This window comes from Amblyomma mixtum, chromosome 5, assembly GCF_055824585.1.
Source record: "Amblyomma mixtum isolate Tamu chromosome 5, ASM5582458v1, whole genome shotgun sequence".
In the NCBI taxonomy this organism is placed as follows: Eukaryota; Metazoa; Arthropoda; class Arachnida; order Ixodida; family Ixodidae; genus Amblyomma; species Amblyomma mixtum.
This window is the reverse complement of record NC_143016.1, coordinates 99,698,702-99,717,423: the sequence shown is the minus strand read 5'-3', so window position 1 is coordinate 99,717,423 and position 18,722 is coordinate 99,698,702. Positions and strand designations below refer to the sequence as shown.

The 18,722-nt window shown below is 53.3% G+C and overlaps 2 protein-coding genes across 2 annotated transcripts in view; one reads left to right on the top strand and one right to left on the bottom strand.

Moving 5' to 3' along the window:
• The window catches only part of Khc (kinesin heavy chain), an 87,298-nt gene that overhangs the window by 23,749 nt on the left and 44,827 nt on the right, over window positions 1-18,722 (top strand). The window lies entirely within an intron of this gene.
• On the bottom strand, window positions 51-3,539 carry LOC149343184 (uncharacterized). The gene is made up of 3 exons (XM_089545713.1): window positions 3,271-3,539; window positions 2,400-2,596; window positions 51-1,349 (listed from the first exon to the last, which is right to left on the bottom strand). The coding sequence occupies exons 1-3, from the start codon at window positions 3,428-3,430 to the stop codon at window positions 882-884; spliced, it is 825 nt and encodes a 274-aa protein (XP_089401839.1). The 5' UTR covers window positions 3,431-3,539; the 3' UTR covers window positions 51-881.

Here is an 18,722-nt window from a genome sequence, read left to right as displayed (position 1 = left end):
ATAACCAAGAGTTAATTTTTCGCATGTATGGTGCTGCTATCTGATACATAGGGCACGTACGCAATGGCTCTTGGAGGGATGGTGTGAGCCCATCTGGAGCCATGAGCCAGCTCCCAAGAGTTGGAAGCAACCACTCCGTCAATGCCAAGGCTGTCCGGGATACGTACACGGAGTACTTTGTGAACGAAGGACAGGTCAGCTGGCAGTGGCGCCTCGTTGCCTAATCAGGAGCTTCTGCCACAATGAAGGCGTAAGTTGCACGTTCTTGTTGTGCCTTGACAGCCTGACTATGATGCGTTTGCTCCACTTTTTTGCTCTTCATTCACCATGCAGTGTAGTGGAAATGTAGCTTTATGCAATGCTCAAAGTATGTTTTTTTAACTATTGGTTTATTCAGAAAACAGAGCACAGCTTAGGGAGGCATGCTTATGGCAGGAAAGTTGGTTGAGTAAGCTGCGTTGCCCTGGCTGCAACAGTAGCACAACAAGATGGGCAAAAATTAATCATCTCCAAGAATAATCTTTTGGTACAAGGCTATGTAAACTAAGTATCTGCTTTGCATTTCATGAAAAGAGACTTACAAAATCACTATCTCTATACTAACATCACAAAAGGAAATCAAAGATGGGTAAAATAATACACATTGTCCCAAAGCACTGCATGCTTCTTCCACACCTCTGTTGAATTTACATAAATTACACACATACGACATGCACTGACATAAAAATGACTCACTTCACACAACAAAATGACATACCATAACATCTGATGACATTACTTCAATTTTAATTTCGGTTGCAGAACAATTATAACACACAACACCGTATTAAATTAGGCACATGTGAATTTTGTTTGAGTCTGCACTCAGCCTACGTCCCTGATCATTCATCTGCTTCCTGTATAATTTCTACTTGTGTGTTATGAAGTGCCATGCTATACTTTACAATGGCATTATATCCTGCTAAGTAGGCCATTTGTCTGTGCGGCCCTTCAGGCACCTGCCGCAGTGCATTGGCCATAGTTGCAGCAAAATCGTCGCACTCATCTTTTTGCCGAGCGGCACTCGCAGACTTATTTAAAGCATGCACTGCTGCTTCTAGAAGTAGCTTCTTTTCGCTGCCACAACTTTCCTCCTGCTTTCTTTTGGCAGGCTCTCTCCGATGAACAATGGGTGGAGTGGCTGAAGCGCCCCTCGAAGTGCAGCCGTTGTCTGCAGGCCCATCGTTCACCATGACCGCAGTGCCTACTGTCTCATCTTCTATGTTGTCAACAGGCTGCTGCGTCTCATCGAAGCACAACTGAGCACTCTCTGTTGATCCGGCCTCTTCATTCTCTTTTTCAACCTGCGACTGTGAAATAAAGCAGAAATAGCGCAGAGTTTCACTTTCATTCTATTCCTTCCAGCTTGCTGAATTGTTTATTTTTGTTTGGGCTAGTAGTGGAAGTATTTATTTTATATCACCATATTATACAATACGGCCAAGAGGATGGGCTAAAGAACGGAGACGAAGTATGCCTCTTGATGAGACCTACAACCCGGATTACATATTGTGACACCAGAGGCAGAGCGGGAAAAACACATGACAAAACACTTTTAGAATGTTTGCACAGTGCAGTGAAAAAAAAATTTAAGGTGTTACCATATTATTCAGTAGCAAGCAAAACAATTTTCAAAATAAATACAGCAGAATAGGAAAATGAAAGAGGCTCTGAAAATACAGCATTATTAAAATAAACAGTATAACAGAATAACGCAAATTAATCCGCACAATGTCAACAATTTCTGGCATTGATTAAGATTATAGAGAGGATAAAAAAATCTTCAGTTTTACTAAAGACAAACAAACTGGTACTTTGTTGTGCAGTTGCTACAAGAGATTGGTAGCCTTACCTTACACAGGGTTACCTTACACAGGGTTACCTTACCTTACACCTTACACAGGGTTGCAATATGTGGCTACCTGACCTTTATTAAATAGTTAGCTCTAGATCTTGTAGTGGATAGGGAAACCACATGTAAATAATATGCTATATTCCTAGAAAGGTAAGTAATGCAGAAATAAATGAAATCATGCTTGATTTTGTAGGAAATATGGGCCATCAAACTTAAGTTGTCGCAATGAAAAAGATTGCCAACATAAAAAGTTTCGAACTATTTCTACAGCTGGGCCTGTACACAATGAATGTAGGGCTCTTTTATTAAGCGAAAATAAGCTACAATATAGTAGGTACGCTATTCACAGAATGTCGCTGAAGAGGAATAACATTACCAAATAAAGGGACTGAGTGGAAGAGGCACGCCTAGACATCCATGCACAAAAATGGAAAGTGTTTATTTCCCAGGCAGAGTGCAGTGCCCAAGAAAACTGGCTTCACTGAAGCGCAAAGTTGTGACTTACATTTGCCGATGCCATATTTGACCGACTGTCACGCTTCGGGCATCCACTCAGCAGAAATAGGAGTTCCGCGTAGTGGACCCATCGTGGCACATAGATATCCTCCTGTCCGGCTCCTGATTTTTCGCTCGCTTTAACTTTTCGGTTTTCGCGCTGGAATTGCGAGCGCAGGTTTGAAAACCTCGCCTTGACTGCTGCGGCTGCAAAAAATAAGGCATCACCTCTTTAGAAATCTTGAAGAATAGACACAATGATGGCCAGCCGACACCACACCTAATTTTGTTTATCTACAGTACTGCTAACTACAGGTTCCAGTTGTAGCAGAGTGGGGTCTGCACATTTACATTAGAAAAAAAATAAGAGGGCTAAAAAAAATCGTATCATGCCAAAAATACGAATCAGAAATGGTACGATACAAGGCAAAACTGAACAATTACAATTGTAACCAGCTTGATAAATGTGCAAGACCAGCGCAAAAAACGCAACACACAGAATTAAACAGGGGCTACATGCGTTTGCTTTTTGCGTCCTGTGTCTACTTCAATGCATTCATTCCGTATTTTGCGCTGCTGTTCCACGATGCATTGCCACCCCGGCCGGCTTTTTGCCCAATTGAAGAATAATTGGAGACGTGTCACCTTAAGTACACATCAGTACAAATCACGCCACAATCTTGACAGATTCATTAACTTTGTTCCACCCTGTCAGAGTGAAAAAATGCATAATTATACATATCATTCTTGCAATGAAACTGGAACTCAGTTAAATTATTCTGATTGCTATTTCATAGGGGGGGGGGGGGGGGGGGGGTTACAGCGCTGCTTTCTTGTTCATCTCACGTTCAAAAGTAGCAGGACAGGTAACTCGCGCTCACCTGTGAAGTCCGGTCCCAATTTGGTAGCGATCTCTTGATAAGCGGACTCTTTCCAATCACGCCGATGGTATTTTGGGTCCGTGATGTCCCATAAATATCTCCTCTCTTCAACCATCCCGATCAAGTCAGTTTCCTGGCGGCTGGAGAACGACGGCAGCATGTTTGCGGGAGCAAGTGGCACACTCGTCTGCTGTCGCGGCTGCTAGATGCTCGAGTGGTGCTATCTCGCGCACAACCCCGTCAAGAAACTGCTAGTGCTCGCGGCCGAGGTAGGCTCTACACACGGCACAAGACATTCCTTTTGGCTCCCTACAAAGCCGCATTCCTCACTGCTCACAAGAATGCGACGGGGAAATGTGCTTCTCCACGGCGGTGGCATCCGCCAGCCGGTGGTTGCCACGGCAGCCTCCCCGTCCGCATGCGCCCGCCTGCAAGACGCCGTACGCGGCAGATACCATTGCGACGAAAAAAAACCACGACCTTCTGAAAAAAATGCCCATGTTTGCACTTCGAAAACGACGTTTCCAAGCACGAAAGACACAAAAGCGGTGAAGCACCGCAAAGTGCTTGGTTTGTTCGTGCGGTGTCGCCAGGAAATTCGCCCGGCCGGCGAACAGCGCCAACAGGGTCCACGAACGCTGTTTGTTTGTTGTTCCGGTTCCCGGAAGCTGTCAAACCGAGGGAACATCCCAGCAACCTGTCTCGTTTCCCTGCCGTTCGTGCAGTGTGACAAGAAGTTGTGGGACGAGTTGGTTGGGCGACTTGTTGACGGCTCGTTTGCGAACATGTTTGGTTCATGTCGTTGTTGTGTTCCTGCAGTGTGACTCGGGCTTAAGGGGGAAGGGGGGGGGGGGGGGGGGGGGGGGTGACGTTTTATATATATATACCTGCACTCGTATACCCCTTCCGCGCTTTGCTTTTGCCGCTGCCGCCCCGGTCGGTCCGTTGGCCGCCTGTGCACGTCCGTCATCAGGCAGGGTTCGCCCTCCTCTCATGCGGGCCAGCCCTTTCTTTTCTGATTTTTTTTTAAATTTTCTTCCCATTTCTGGCCCACCCTGGCTCCCGTTAGATTTTGAGGCGACGGGTGATCACCCTCGCAGTTATGCTTCCCCTCCTCCCCCCCTTCCCCTACCTCCTTTTTTTCCTCGCCTTTACGTCTAGTTCCTACGAGCTTCCATGGCTCGTATCGCTTTCCGTGCGGTAAGCCTATTTGAAGCAGGTACAATGTGGAGAAATGTGAGGGCTTTCTCGCCGCTTGCGTCCTCAGCGTAATGTTCGCAAAGTCACTGCGTAATGTTCGCAAGGTCAAAATGCTCTGGTGCAGCTTATTTTTGCAAGAAGGCTGGATGAAACACGTGAGATTAGCTTCATGTTTGAATCCCCTATCCAGCACCGTCATTTTTTTTATTAGGCAGTGAATGAAACGTGTATCGGTCCTGTTCAATCCCCTTCATCTACCCCACAGCCATAGGCAACCTGCAGTGTAGTTTGCAGGTACATGTGGCGCCGTCTCGCGGCCGAAGAGACAAGCACTGAGTAGGCAGCTCGGCGCGGCCCGACCGGCTCCGCTTCCCGAGGAAGGCGCAAACAGCGAGCTTTGCGGATTTTCTGGAAGCTTTACCTCGGCCATCCTACGCCATGGATGTCGGTCGCACTCGGAAAAAAAACCAACCGGAGATACTGTTGCGTGAAGGACTGTCATACCCGAGAAGGGAACGGAGACGTGAAGCTGTTTCGTTTCCCTGCAAGGGCGTACGGGTCAACCCGGCTACTGAAGTGGATCGTCGCAGTGCGTCGTGTCAAGGAAGTTGCACTGGTGTTATAATTCACGTGAAGCTAAGAGGAGAAAAAAAGTATAAATGTGGAGCTGCTGAATGAAGCTATAATATTGAGCGTTCATTAAATTCGCCGCTAGTAGTTCTCTTGCTTGGTATCGTCGAATTGCGGTCGCGCTCTCGCGTTAAGAATCCGTTTTTCTGGTTCTGTCAGAACAACGGTCTTCAAATCAGGATTCGTCGCGTTCGAAAGCAGGGCTCTTGGTCGCGGTTTTGTCCTATACTGGTACTCAAGTACGTGCGCTCAACGTTAGCGCGTACGTGTCGAGGTACCATGAATTAAAGGCAGCACGCCTCGCGGGGTGAGTCGCAGGTGATTAATTCAGGTCCCACTCCCGTATGTCGTTCCCTTATGTGTTTGCCCGTCTCGCGCAGATTTACATGCTTTGCCTAAGGGGTGAATTGATTTTGCAGTGCTGTGTGTCATACAAATTTGGTTGCATTATATTTGAGTGGTGAAGACTTCTTCAACTGCAGCCCAAATGACAACACAAAAATATGTTCAAAGCACTTTGTCCGTGGTGAAAAGAGTACCATTGAAACGCATCCCGGTTATCTCCCGACAAGCAAGGTCATGCATGAAACTGCCCTAAGATTATTAACAACCTGAATTCAGCTGTAAACACCTGGATACCGCGGGAGTCATAAAGAGGCTCACTGTGTGGTTGCTTGGACGTTCAGTCTGGGCTCGATAGATGCAATTCTTTCTGTACACCCACCACTGTTTACTGTGCTTTCGATTACACGCTACGGGAAAAATTCACATATTCACGGGTCCCGTGCATCTAAACTTTGTCCCTTTATGTTTTTCAAAATCTATTTTCCATATCAGTACAATGCAAAGCGACGAGACGGTTGCTTACACATGCACTGTACATGCACAAGTTGAACGTCGTACACGTGTTTGCCCCGCTGAGACTGACACTTCGCCGAAATTTCAGCGCCGTCCGTTTCCTTCACTGAGTGCACATGGTTGCTCTCGTAAAGGCGACATCCTTTTTAGAGCTCCGGTCGCCGAAAATACACACCGATGGCATCAATAGGCTTGAATCGGCAATATAAAATAACCGACATTTTCAAATTCGTACTGGGCATGCACGCCGAAAAGAACGACCGCCTACCCAGTACCAAAAAAACATATGGTGGCGGCGCTGTAAGCAGCGCGACAGCGGCGCCGCCTGGCTATTGCAGGTTGCCTATAATATAGGAAGAGGCCTTGTTTCGGAAGGGGCCTTCACCTATGCTATTCTCCTCCTTCGCTTTGCACTCCCCACGTGCGTGTGCAGCTCTCGGACTGGCCGGTCAGAAGGAAGTGAAGTAGCGGACAACGCACACGAGCGCCCGCATCGGCGTCTGGTCGTTCACCTTTTCCCTTTCGACTTTTTGCCGCTCCTTTGAGCGGAATAAGCGGGGCCAAATTGCTCAACAGTGCGGGTAAAGGCAAATATGAAACTGAGCAACAACCAAAAGCGCCTAATGGGCGTCTCAGTCTTTCACAGCAAGAATACTGAAAGGGGAATACGAAAAGTTTGCGTGATTGAGGAGGAGCAGTTGTTGGTTACGTGAAAACCTTGCGTTCTCTGGCTTGTTGTTCATTGCTCTTCGGTGTGTGTGTGTGTGTGTGGGGGGGGGGGGGGGGGGGGGTTGTTAAAGTAACCCCTTCTGTCGGCACAAGGGGACGACGTTTTTCTTACGGGGATTCCACCTCGGCGCGCGCATGTTGTGTGAGGGCATCGTCGCCGCGGGAGGGGTTGGGGGGGTTGTATTTATACCGAGAGCGCCGAGGAGGGACGGAAGACGACCGTCGCCTCCATTGTCCTCGGCCGCGGCATCATCATCGTCGTCCGCCGTCGCGCAATCGCCCCCGTTTCCGCCGAAACAGGTTTGCAGAAAATACCCGGCCTGATGCGGGCGCGCGCGCGCTCGCGCTGCGGGCCACCGCTCGTGGTGTGCAGGTGCGCGCGGCCGAGCGTCCCGCAGGAAGTTGCGTAGGAGGTGCACGACTTCCGGGTGCGCGCCGGCCCAAGATGGAACGCAAGTAGACTACACTCTAACGCAAGGGACGGGGTCGTAGTAGCGTGCAGGTCCCCGAAGGCTTTGTGGGGCGCCCGAGCCGCAGTCCTGGTTCGGCGTCTCCGTCGCTCTTGGAAATCTGCAAAAAAGAAAAAAAAGAAATCCTGTGCTGGCACTGTTCTGCATAGCCTAAAGTAAATTAAAGTAAAAACGGGGTTGTCAGGCATACACTGGGTTTGTTATACCCTTGCTGTGGATATCGTCAGCCAACCACTTTTGAGCTTGGTATGCACACACCGATCATGGCTCGTTCACCGCTCACGGAATAGATAGGCTTAACTAGCGATAACTGGCCAGTCGCCTCAAATGTTGGCTACAAATAGCCTTATTCTCTGCGGCCGCTATGTCCCCCAAGGGTTGACCCCAAAGCACTGTCCCCAAAGCGTTGTCCCCAAAGCGTTGTTCCCAAAGGATTGTGTTTGGGGGTTGTCTCCAAAGTTCGAGCCCTTTCCTCCCCCGCGTCGACACCACTGGTGACACACGATTGGTCTGTGCATTGCCTCGAGACAGTACATTTGGGCTCGGCGCGCTTCATCCTGACCGGCGTGCGAACACGCCGATACCGTAGTCGACGCTTGGTAGCCTCGATTACTCTAGGTTCCCGCGCGGCGAGCGATACCGCTGTTCCGCACGCTAGCGTGCTCGCAAGTGAGTCGTGATGCCACGTGCGTGGCTGTAACTGGATCCAGGGGGCTTATATGCGGCAGCTTTGGCGGCTCCCCACGTTCCGAGGGAAGCACAACCGTCCACGTGTTTCATTCCGGGCGAACTTGAAGCCTCTTCCACCGGCCCTTTCTTCGGCTGACCTTGGGGCCGGTCCGGCATGTAGGGCCTCGCACGCCGCGTGCGATGCTGCGAGGGAGGCCGCCGCCGCAGCTCGGCCCGATTTGTTATGCAGTCTGGGAGAGAGAGCGGCAGGGCCCATTAAAAGGCCGTGGACGAGGTGACCGACGCCCGTTCGGCGAAGACGATCGCGCAGCCTGCCGCAGGCGTGCTCTCGAGCTGCCCTTTCGCCGGCCGGTTCCCTTCGAGCCATCTCCATCTTGCCTTGCCCTTCACGGCTCTCCCTCTCTCCCCTCTTTACGTATGGGCAGATAACGAGCTTAGCAGCCTTGGAGAGGCGGGGGTGCCCAACACGCGTCGCGAATAACGGAACACCCCCCCCCCCCCAATTCGCTCCGCTCGCTATGTGTAAGATGCGTGGCGCATTCGTCGGTGCCGCTTCGATATTCTTTCTTTTCTACATTTCTATTTTACCCCGCTGCGCCCTGTTTGCCTCGGGGCTCCCGTGTGCGAGCCCTTTCGTCGGAACTGAGCCGGGGATCGTTCTGTCTGTTTTTCGCGCCTAATGCTCCCTGAAGTCGGGGAGGCCGACGTAATCGTATATCTGCGCCCACTGCGGGTACGGAGGGCGTCCTGGGCACGGAGCGCCCGCGGCGCCCCCGTGCGGTTTGCGAAGCGCGCCGCCAGCGCATGTAACGATGTAATTTATCGGCTTCTGGGGCGGCTTTTTGCACCGCCGTTTGTCGCTTCCGTTGGCTGACCAGACTCGCGCTGCGAGTTTGCCTTCGATCACGACGCGTGCGCGCCAGTCTATGTGTATCTATTCTGGCGGCCGCTATCGGGGACTCGCCCGTTTATATAAACGCTCGCGGTGCTTTTGACGAGGCGTGCTTATTGCGTAATGACTTTGCTCGGTTTGCTTACGCGCGTCCGCGTGTAGTACTTGCCATCCTTGAATTATGGCTTAGATGCAGGTCGCTGGAGGAGGTAATGCGAGGGCCTCGTTCATTTTATTAAACGGCCGTCGGGATCAACGCTGGCTCGGATTCAGCGCAGCGCCGATTGAGGTGGCCGAAGTTGGGCCGTCGTGCGCTTTGGGCGGTGCGTGCGGAACTGCTTGGTCGGAATTCAGAACCGGTGATGCGACTAGCCTCTTTTTAGTTTTATCTATCCCGGAGAGCTTTGTTGCTCCTAACAAGTTGGACACAGATGTTGAAATGCAGTCCCCGTGAATTGGTATATAAAATGCCGCCATCGGTTTTCTCATTATTTTTTAACTGGGCGATAAGCAGACACGTGTACCCTCTTGCAGGCGTGTGTCGGTCCGGGCTTCACTCGCCGTCCTTTAGGGCGAAGCGAGTCGTTGAAGAAGAGGCGGGGGACCTCCCGCGAAGCTCTGCGACTCGTCTTCCCCGTGGCTGCCTGCATCCGTTCTCTGCTGCTGCGCATACGCGTGCCGTTGACGGCCGCGCCGCCTCCTCCTCTTTTCCTCGTCGCCAGTGCGCGTTCCGCCGAGCACGGCCGCCCCCTTTGTCTTCCGCCGCCATGGCAGCAGCAGCAGCAGCAGCGAGAGTTCCGGTCAGCTGGCTCAGCAGCAGCCGGGCCGAATCTTCTTCTTTTCCTCTCCGGGCGCACTTCCTCCAGCCTCTCGGGGTGTTGCCGTCTTTCCCCGTGCGCGGGTGGCGCTCTGCTTCCTCCGCTCATGGGAATCGCCCTCTCTGTGTGTGTCTGCACAACAGTGCGTCATACGCTGCCGCTGCCGCCGCCACTTAAACGGGCGTTGCGTGTCGGCGCGCGGTGTCATTGAACCCCGCCGCCGACGCCGCCGTGTGCAGAGTCGGTAGCTGAGCCGCGGTTCGATCGCGCGCCGCGCCTTTTTCCTCGCTGGCTCATAGCCCAGCAGTCGAGGTGGCCGTGTCCTTCTACCTCTACCATGCGTTGCAGCTATTTCGACGGTTTAGTCAGTACTGGCCCTTCTGAAGCTGGTTCCATTTCTGATAAGTGGAAACTTAATGGCGAACCCCCCACCCGCTCCACCCCACATTTGTCAACTGCACACAGGTCTGTGCAATTGCTAAACGAGCTCAACATCAACGATGTTATGCTGCCTTTGTCCATAGTCATTCGCCGCGGTGGCTCTTGTAGTTGGCTGTCACAACGTCGTGGGTTCGGATCCCAGCCACGCCGACCGCGTGTGTCGATAAGACCGAAATGCAAAATCACCCGTATTTTGCGCAGTGTCGGTGCAGGTTGTCGAAATTCATATCCTTCGCAACCCGTGTGCGGCTTCGGAACGTTACACTCCACATGCCACACCACCTATTCGTTCTATTCATGGTCACGGCCGCCACTGAAGAGTCCCGGCCTCCCTGTGCCGCTGCTCGCGTCCGCTTGTAAATGTGTCCCCATCCTGCTGGCCCCGAGCGGTGGGCGGTGGGTGACCACCGAGACCGCAGACCTCTGTCTCTCGTCTAGCCGTGCCTCGGTTGTCGAAAAGCTATATCTAACCTCCCTCTTCGTTCCATTTCCTGCCTCTGCTAGCAGCCTCCCCCCCTCCAAGCGCGTAATCGAGCGTGTTTCCTGATGGAGACGCATTGCATGGCGCGCACGCATTCCGGTATACTGCTTTGACCGGTTTGCTGCCATGTATACGCGCTCTGTTCTGGTTATCGGACGGTCGGTTACAAGCTGGTTGGATTAAAGGGACCACAGCTTGGTCGGACGAATGCGTCTCCTTTGTTGGGAAGCCCACGGCGCCCTGTCGAACAAAAGGGGCTCCCTCTTGTGGAGGGATTAACGATGCGACCCAAGTCATGCAGGCGCAGCCAGCTCTTCCGCGTTGGTCATGTTAGTGAACGGAACAAGAGGGAAGCTTTGTGGGCTCGTCGGTGGAAGGGACGAGCCGACCCCTGCATGCAGCTCATCAGTCTATTCAGCAGTGCGCATCGATCTACTGCTGCTGCTCTTTTCGATGTATCAGTGGAGCCTCGTAATAGTGTCAGATTGAGCATATCGTGCGTCCGAGCTCGTAATTAAGCATTCGAATCCTGGCATTTCGAACTAGGAGATGCTCCGAAACTGGATGGGATTACGCAGAGTTGGAAGTAAGGGGACCGGAAGCACCAGTTCGAATAAACGGGGAGATCGAATCAAGCGAGTTCGCATTAACGAGATTTCACTGTAGGCGGACATCGCGTCAGCCCCCGTTTTTTTTTGTTTTTTTTTGAGAAAATAGCGTGACTGGGAGCTCAGGACGCGAAGCCTGCACACTGTGAAATCTTGTCAGTGCGACCCCGCTCGATTCGGACTTCCCGTTTATTCGGGAGTAGGGGTCTTAACACGGTTATCTTGGAGCTCGCTGTACCGATCTAAGCGGTTGCGTGTTATTCAGTGCTGGCGTGGCTCGGCGTCTTTATTCTGCCGTCAAAGAAGCACGCGGCGCCAGGTGGGTGAAGAATGGAAAACTTAGCTTCCGGAAAAGCGTGCGCAATATTACGGACTCGTTTTTTTTTTTGGTTCCTTGCCGATCGGGTACTACGTTCCTCGCTGCCGGCTAATCCAGCTCGCTTTTGACGAGCTTGCTTCAGGCCGTCGATTCCTCTCGAAGATGAAAAGCACGGGAAGGGAAAAGAAAAATGAAACCTGGACAACTTCCGGGACGAAGTCAGCCCCCAACGTTATCAGCTCTTTCTGTTTTTTTTTTTTTTTTTTTTTCGGGTATACTGTCTGGAGCCCTTTAAAGCTCTTTTTCGGTTCTGTTTTTCTTTTTCGGACATACTGTCTGGAGCCCTTTAAATATCCACTATATTTTCGCAGCCCCCCATCCCTTTGTTCCCTCCGTCCTCTTCTGTGGAGGGCGTCTGGCGGCGCGCGAGTAGCGGCGCGGCAGCGAGCAGTTGTTCGAACTGCGTTGGCTTTTGTCTTTGCCTATTTCCTCTCCCGTTCCTCCTCTTGGCCGATGTTAGCGCGGCCTCGCCGAAGACCTTCGGGGCGCTTGAAGCCGTCCAGCGCACCCCGTCCCTATCCATAGAGAGGAGCCCGGCCCGGCGGTGCCAAAGCGGCTCTTTGTTCTTCGTGGACGCACGCACGCATGCATGCATACAAGCATCTCGGCGGCGAGATCTCGAAGGATGCGCGCGCCCTCGAGACGTGTGTTGGTCCGAGGCGTGATGGAGACCCGAAAGGCTTTGTCGTATAGTCGTATTTGCACCTCCTCTCCCCTTCTCCCTCGTTTTTCTTTCTCAGAGCTGGTGTCGGCCGTACGTGCGGCCTTTATTGGTAGCCGAGGCTACTCTCATGGGTGAACCCTGGGGAAGTTACGCCTTCATCGCATCCGTGCTGCGAGCGCAGACGTTTCTGTTCGTGCAGTGTCGGAGAAGATTTTTTGGCATGCGAATGCTCTGTTTGTTTTTCTGAGCAAAAATTCTGGAAACATGAATGGGAGACGCGCATGCTCTGTCCATTCGACCAGAGTCAGCTGACTGGGTACCGAGGAAATGCAGGGATGTTTTTTTTCTCTCTCTCACTCTTTTTCTCGGACTCGCATCCCAAGATGTTTTCTCCGTGACCGGGTCCGGACTAGGGACCCGGTCAGCCTTCCCTTAATCTAAGTCATTGGGGCTTTAAATAAACGTTTTCATCATCATCATCATCATCATCCGTGACTTCACAGGCACGAGCAACGCAACGAAAAGTCACGGCCTTGAAGTATACCCGTTAGAGCTCCTGGACTCCACTGTGCTGGAAATTTCGCATCAAGCCAGCACACCTCGTTCACACCGCCTGTATGAACATGTCGTGCACGGAAGGCATCGGCGTGTAGCCCCGAGAAAGCCACGGGTGTCGGCCGCTTTCTCGTAGAACGCGCGCGAAGCTACCGAGCTCGGCGAGGGCCGTAAACGTCTTTTAGATATACGCTTCCCTGTGTGTGTACCGGTCCATTTGCCAGCTACAACTTGTGTGGGGGAGAGCGCGAAAGGGCGGGAACAGCGTCGGAATAATTTACAACTCCGGGTAGGCTGCATGCGGTTTCGCGCTTTCCGCCCCCGAAATCTGTTTCTCGTCCGGTTTTGGAACGACAGGTCGTATCGGAGCCGCTTCTCTTTCTCGATTTCTTGACCAAAGTACGCGCTTTGCGTGCATTTGAGCGCGGTCGAAGCGTCGGCGTCAGCGGTTTTCTTTATTCCTTTTTTGCATGTAGTGAGTGTCGACAAAAGTAGGTCACACGCGGTATAAAGCCTGCATGCAGCTGAGAATGAGCGATCCGTCTTCTACCGGGGGTCGCGCGCTTGATGTGTCGAGGCTAGCCTTAAGAAAAGTAAAAAATTTGCGTGTCTATAGCGATCATCCATCTTTCTAGGTGACAGTAGTAGTTCGCGGTACTTGTGTGCTTGCTGATTTTGTTTGTAACGTTAGGTGAGCATATTCGGAGCCGAATTTATGCGCACAGTTTAGCATCGCCTATGAGAGGCGCGGGAAAGGCTGCATGGGCGCGCCCTCTCTCTCGGTTCCGTGCAGCGCCGCCGAAGCTGTGTGTGGTTCGTGAAAGTGGTGTCGCCCGAAGAGGACTGCGCCTAGTTACGCATTTGTGTGTCGCTTGGGCTTCAGTGCTTCGGGCTGTCGCAGCTTCGTACTGCAGCACCCGTTCTCCTCCCGTCCCTCTTCCGAACACCCCTTTCCCGTTGGCACACGCAATTCGCTCACTCATTCTTACTGAGTTGAACGGTTTTACATCACAGTGGGTTGGTTTGAGAGCCGCCGAAGGTCTGCGCGTATTCGCGTTGATGCGAGTTCCAGCTAGGTTTGGTGGTTATGCAGCTCTGATGCGAACGCGGGCGCAGAAATGTACCGTTTCTTCTTTGAAGAAAGGAAATGGCGCAGTGTCTGCTTCACATATCTTGGTGGATACGTGAACCACGTTGTAAGGGAAGGGATAAAGGAGGGACTGAGAGAAGAAAGGAAGGAAGAGGTGCCATATAGTGGAGGTCTCCTGAATAATTTCTACCACTTGGAGACCTTTAACGTGCACTGACAATGCACAGCACATGGGCGCCTTTTACGTTCCGTTTGCATCGAAACGCGGCCGCCGTGGCCGGGTTCGCACCCGCGTACAGCTGGGCCATACAGTCCCAGTGCAGACAGAGGAAAGTTGAAAGTGATGTGAGAGGAAAGATTGAAAGGAGAGGCGCGTGTCGCAGCAACCGCGTCCGCCGAAGCGACTGCGACGGCTGCTTGAGCAGCAGATATACGAAGACATATCATTTCTGAGTTCCATTTAAATAACCACATTTGATGAATGTGTCTCTCTGCAGTCGACTACTGCGCGCAGGGTACGCTGCTGGCGTTGTTTTTTTATGACCTCCGGGAACGCGCGAAAGAGCGAGATTTCGCCCGAAGCTGCACACAGAGAGGAGGGTTCCCCGCGCGCAATGGAATACTATATACGGGAGTGGGAGGCGAATGGACGCGGACTCCTCTTCCCTCGGCGCGATGGAGCGTGGCGCGCGCACCGCGGGCAATTAGCTGCCGCCTGCGGCGTTGGCGAACGACGACGCATCGGCGGAGCACGCGGAGCTCGTGCGTCCATTAGCGGAGCGGCGGTCGCTAATCAGCCTCCTCTTCCCCACTTGCGCTCTGATTGATGGGTCCGGCCGCCGCAAGGGGTGCGCGTGTAGCTCTATTGTTAAACGAAGCCGGCGTGTAGCGTTCGGTGCTACTTGTACCTCTTTCTCTCTCTCTCTGCTTCAACGGCGGCGGTGGTGATCTGAACCTGCCGTGGTTTCTTCCGTGAACGAGCAAGAGGTTGGATGAACACGTTGCGTGCTCTGCGTCGATATCTCGCGTGCTCACCACGTGCGTGATTGACGATGGACCCCCGTGCGTTCATTTCTCTTGTTGTCCGCCGTTTCCGCGGTCGTTTCTGCAGTTTCTCGCGACTCTGAAGGCAGCAGTGACTTCGTAGACGTGCGTAGCTGGGCTTCGCCCCCTGGGCAGGTCGCAAGGGGAAGTGGTAGTAGCGCCCCTAGCGGCGGCTCCTGGGTCGCAAGATGTCGCTTGCTGCTGCCCCCCCCCCCCCCCCCCCCCCACTTGGTTGACAGTGAGAATGTGCGAGGAATTTGCTGGCAACCAGCTGGACCTTGGAAGTTTCCGGCCTTGGTCCAGGAAACAGCTTTCAAGAAGCCGCATGTGCTACCGCCTAAAGCATGAAAGGAATGGCCCTGCAAGAAAGCCGCTCACTAGGCGGTTTCTACAGTGTGCAGTCACTTCCTAATGAACATTATGTGGCAACCTTCTCCTCGTTGAGTTGTCGCTGCGTAGTGTGTCGCGAGCCGATGCTGTGCTTCGTAAATCCGCCGCACCCTTTGCGAGGACGATGTGGTAACTGGCGTACGAAAACGACAGACTCTAGAAGCAAGAGACACACAACGCCGGGAAGGAGCGCAACTTCAAGTGGACAGTCTCGGTCAGGTTGAAGTTGGTTTGATCGCAATGACTTTTGACATGTTCTTCGCTTTCCCGTGCCTCAGTCATTCAACAGTCATTAACTGTGTTGTATCGGCAGAAGCAGCGTTTCATCTCCCCCCGTATCTTAGTTTTAATATTATAGCCGTCAAGATCCAGCAAGACATAACGAAAACTCAAGTGAATGTGGCCTATGTTTTCGGGTACGCGGTACTACATCGGAGTGGTCGAGACGCGGTCGTGTGCCACCGGTCTGGAGTCGTCCACATTCTCTGTCTCCGACGGGGTCAGTCCTTCTAAGAGACTGCGTGCATGCATAGAATAGAAGGAACGAGCAGCTGCTGGGCGCTTCACTCGCGATCTCGGCGTCGGGAGGCGAAAAAGAGGGCGCCGATTCTATTTCCGGTCCCCACGGTAGCTCGCGCGCTCCGCTAAGAAGGCCATCAACTCCGGGGCCCCGGCTCCTTTAAAAGGTTCCTGCCCCCGACGGCGCCCGGGCTCCGCTGTGGCGCTGCCTCTCAACTCTTCTTCCCCTCGTGAACTTGCCCCTTTTAGAAGAAGAGCGCGTCGCCCTTTGCCGTGTGTACTCTATATACGCGTCGCACCCCCGCGTGCCTCTGTTGCGTGACCTTCGACGCTGCGTGCCGCCGCCCCCGCCGCCGTGTTCCGCATGAGCTCTTGTTCTTGCTCGGCTCGTTCCTTCCTTCCTTCTTCCCGACAGTGCGCGTCGTTGGAGGCTCGGGAGCCCCTGCGATCCTCTCTGTATTCGTCCTTTGCTTGGTTCGGTTTGACAGCGCTTGCTTTTGGTGGGTTCGCTGCTTGAAGTGTGCGCGCGGAGAATGCCAGGCCTGCGAAACGCGCCATAGTTTTACCGCTCGGGCGCGTTTTTATGTGTGTATGAAAGTGTGAAAGTTCGGAGAGGTTTCGATTTTTTTTTTTTTCATCTTGTTTCGTTGCCTCTGGGCTGCTACTATTTCGGGACTGCGGCGCGCTGCCGAGTTCCCCTCTTCTTGTCTCCTTATTCCGGAAGACGCCTCTGGCGTGGGGGATTTCCCCCGTTTCTCAGCTGGGTAAACACTTCCAAGAAAGGGGCGGACGATTTCTCTTTGTTGTGTCTGTGCTGCCCGAAACGGGCTGCAGAGGCGCCTCTCGCGTATAGTCGTAAATAGCGTGCGAGGTCTGCGCGCATAGGTGCGCGTTTTACCGAGTTCCGCTGCCGCTTCATCGGTGTCGTTTGTTTTCTACTGACGATGGTCTGTTGCAGGAACTAATTCTCGCTCGAGCCTCTGTTTCGCGTTGAAGGAACATGTTTCGTCGCCTCAGGAGCCGAACTCGAGCCGCCAGTCGGCCGCAAGGGAGCGCTGCAGTCTCCGTTCGTGTCGTTAGCGGCAGAGGTGATGCGTGCATACGTGACGTCACGGGCGCCATTTTGTGGTGCGGCGCGCAACTTCAGCAGTGCAAGCCGCAGCAGGTGGAGATAAGCCGATTAGATGTACACTTATATCCTTTCGCCGTGCTGCACACGCCACAAAATGGCCGCCACTGTGACGTCAGTGCATATATAGGCCTCGCCGTATAACGGAAGCACTCTGATTACCTCACCCCGCGCGCTGTCGCCGCAGTGCGTTCCGGCACGCGCTTCCGGTCGGTGTTTGCGTTCGTGCCTGTCGGTGTGCCGACCGCATGTCTGCCCGTGCGCGGCGTGTTTCCGAGCTTTTAAACCCTTTCGGCCAGCCGCTGTGTGCGCGGGAAATCCGCTGATTGCGCGCGTGCTGCTACACGCTTGCAGCAGCGTGTTAACGCAGTCGTCGCGCTTGTTGTACACAGGAGCTGTGCCGGCCTCGTTACCACGCGCTGTCGTTCATTGTCTCCATGTTCATTGTCATTGTCTCCGCGGCTGGAGTGAAGTGAGTTGCGGGACGTCTTCGTTTCTTCGGTCTCTAATTCTGTGGCGAACGTGGACTAACGAGGCGGTATTTGACTTTCGTGTCCTAGTGCGAACATTGCTCTCGATCGTCGTGTATCCGTTCGTGAGCATCTCCCCTCCCCTGCCTTTCCATACAGGGTTTCGCGGTCCCGGGGCGACTGGCTGACCCGTTCCTGTTCCATGGTCCTGTTCGTCCAAGAGTTTGTCTCCACATTTCTCGAGAGACGCGTGACTTGTATATACGTCCAGCGAAACGTTGCGTTTATCAAAACACTTGGTGCATTAACCGCTCGGCTTCGTGCTATATAAGGTGACCCGAAACGTACACCGTTTACGTTCTGGGCCAAGCGAGGGCAGTCGCAACCCCGCTGAGAATTAACGAAACCATCCGGCTTGGCTGCAGTCTTTCGTCCTCTCCGTTGTGCATTCCGTTCCGCGTCGCCGCTGTTCCGCTTTCATTCTATCGGCTTTTTTAGAGGCGATATGCCGCTCATGTTGCTATTCAGGAGAGTGTGACGCGGATTCTAGTCTGGCGGAATTTATATGCACTCTCTCGTGTGCGGGTGCTCATACCAGAAGCCGGTGTGTTTTCACTTTCGTTGACACCGTCGCCTTCGTTCGTTGTTCTGCCGGCTTCGCTTGCTTCGTGGGCCTCTGGTCGTGGTTCCTGTGCCTGGACGAGCGAGTCTTCTTCGTCGGAGCGTGCCGAGAGGCGCGCTGCCTCTCGTACTCTTTCCTTCGTGTAGCCCCGAAGACGCGGCTGGTGGGCGAGCGATCGTTCAATCAGCCCTCCTCGGCTGCCTGCTGGGATGACGGCGATGCTGGGGCCGTCAGCCGTTGAGAGGAGCGGCCCTCACGTCTTCCGGCAGGCAACGCTATTGGCCGCTCTGCGCTCTCGCGCGTACGAAGTGCGTAAACAAGCGGCTAGGCATGCGAGCGGCGGTGTTGGCAAATCTGGGCAGGGCCCGCACACGCCTTGGCTTGCCTTTAAAATTCCGGCGATGCGCGGCTAGTCGCCGCCTTTGATTGCACGCCGTTGTTTTGTTTTCGTTTCTAGAGTTGCGCGAACATGTCCGCACGTTCTTCTTCCGGGCGCCCTCGGAACGTTGTATAGGTCCCTCCGTGCGTGGGTCCTCAAAGCGCGCGCATTACGGAAGAAATAACACGCACACAGCCGCTCCTGTGGGAGGAGGTCGTGGCCGTCTTGGTATGGACTCGCGCCCTTCACCCTGACGCGCGCGCGTCTCGGAGTTGCGCAACGTCATTTTGAAGGGGAAATATAGGCAACACTGCATATTCCTTAAGGTTTGCCAGAAGAAGGGAGCACTAAACACAGAGCGATTAGCCCAAAGTTGTTAGTTCTTGCGGAAAAT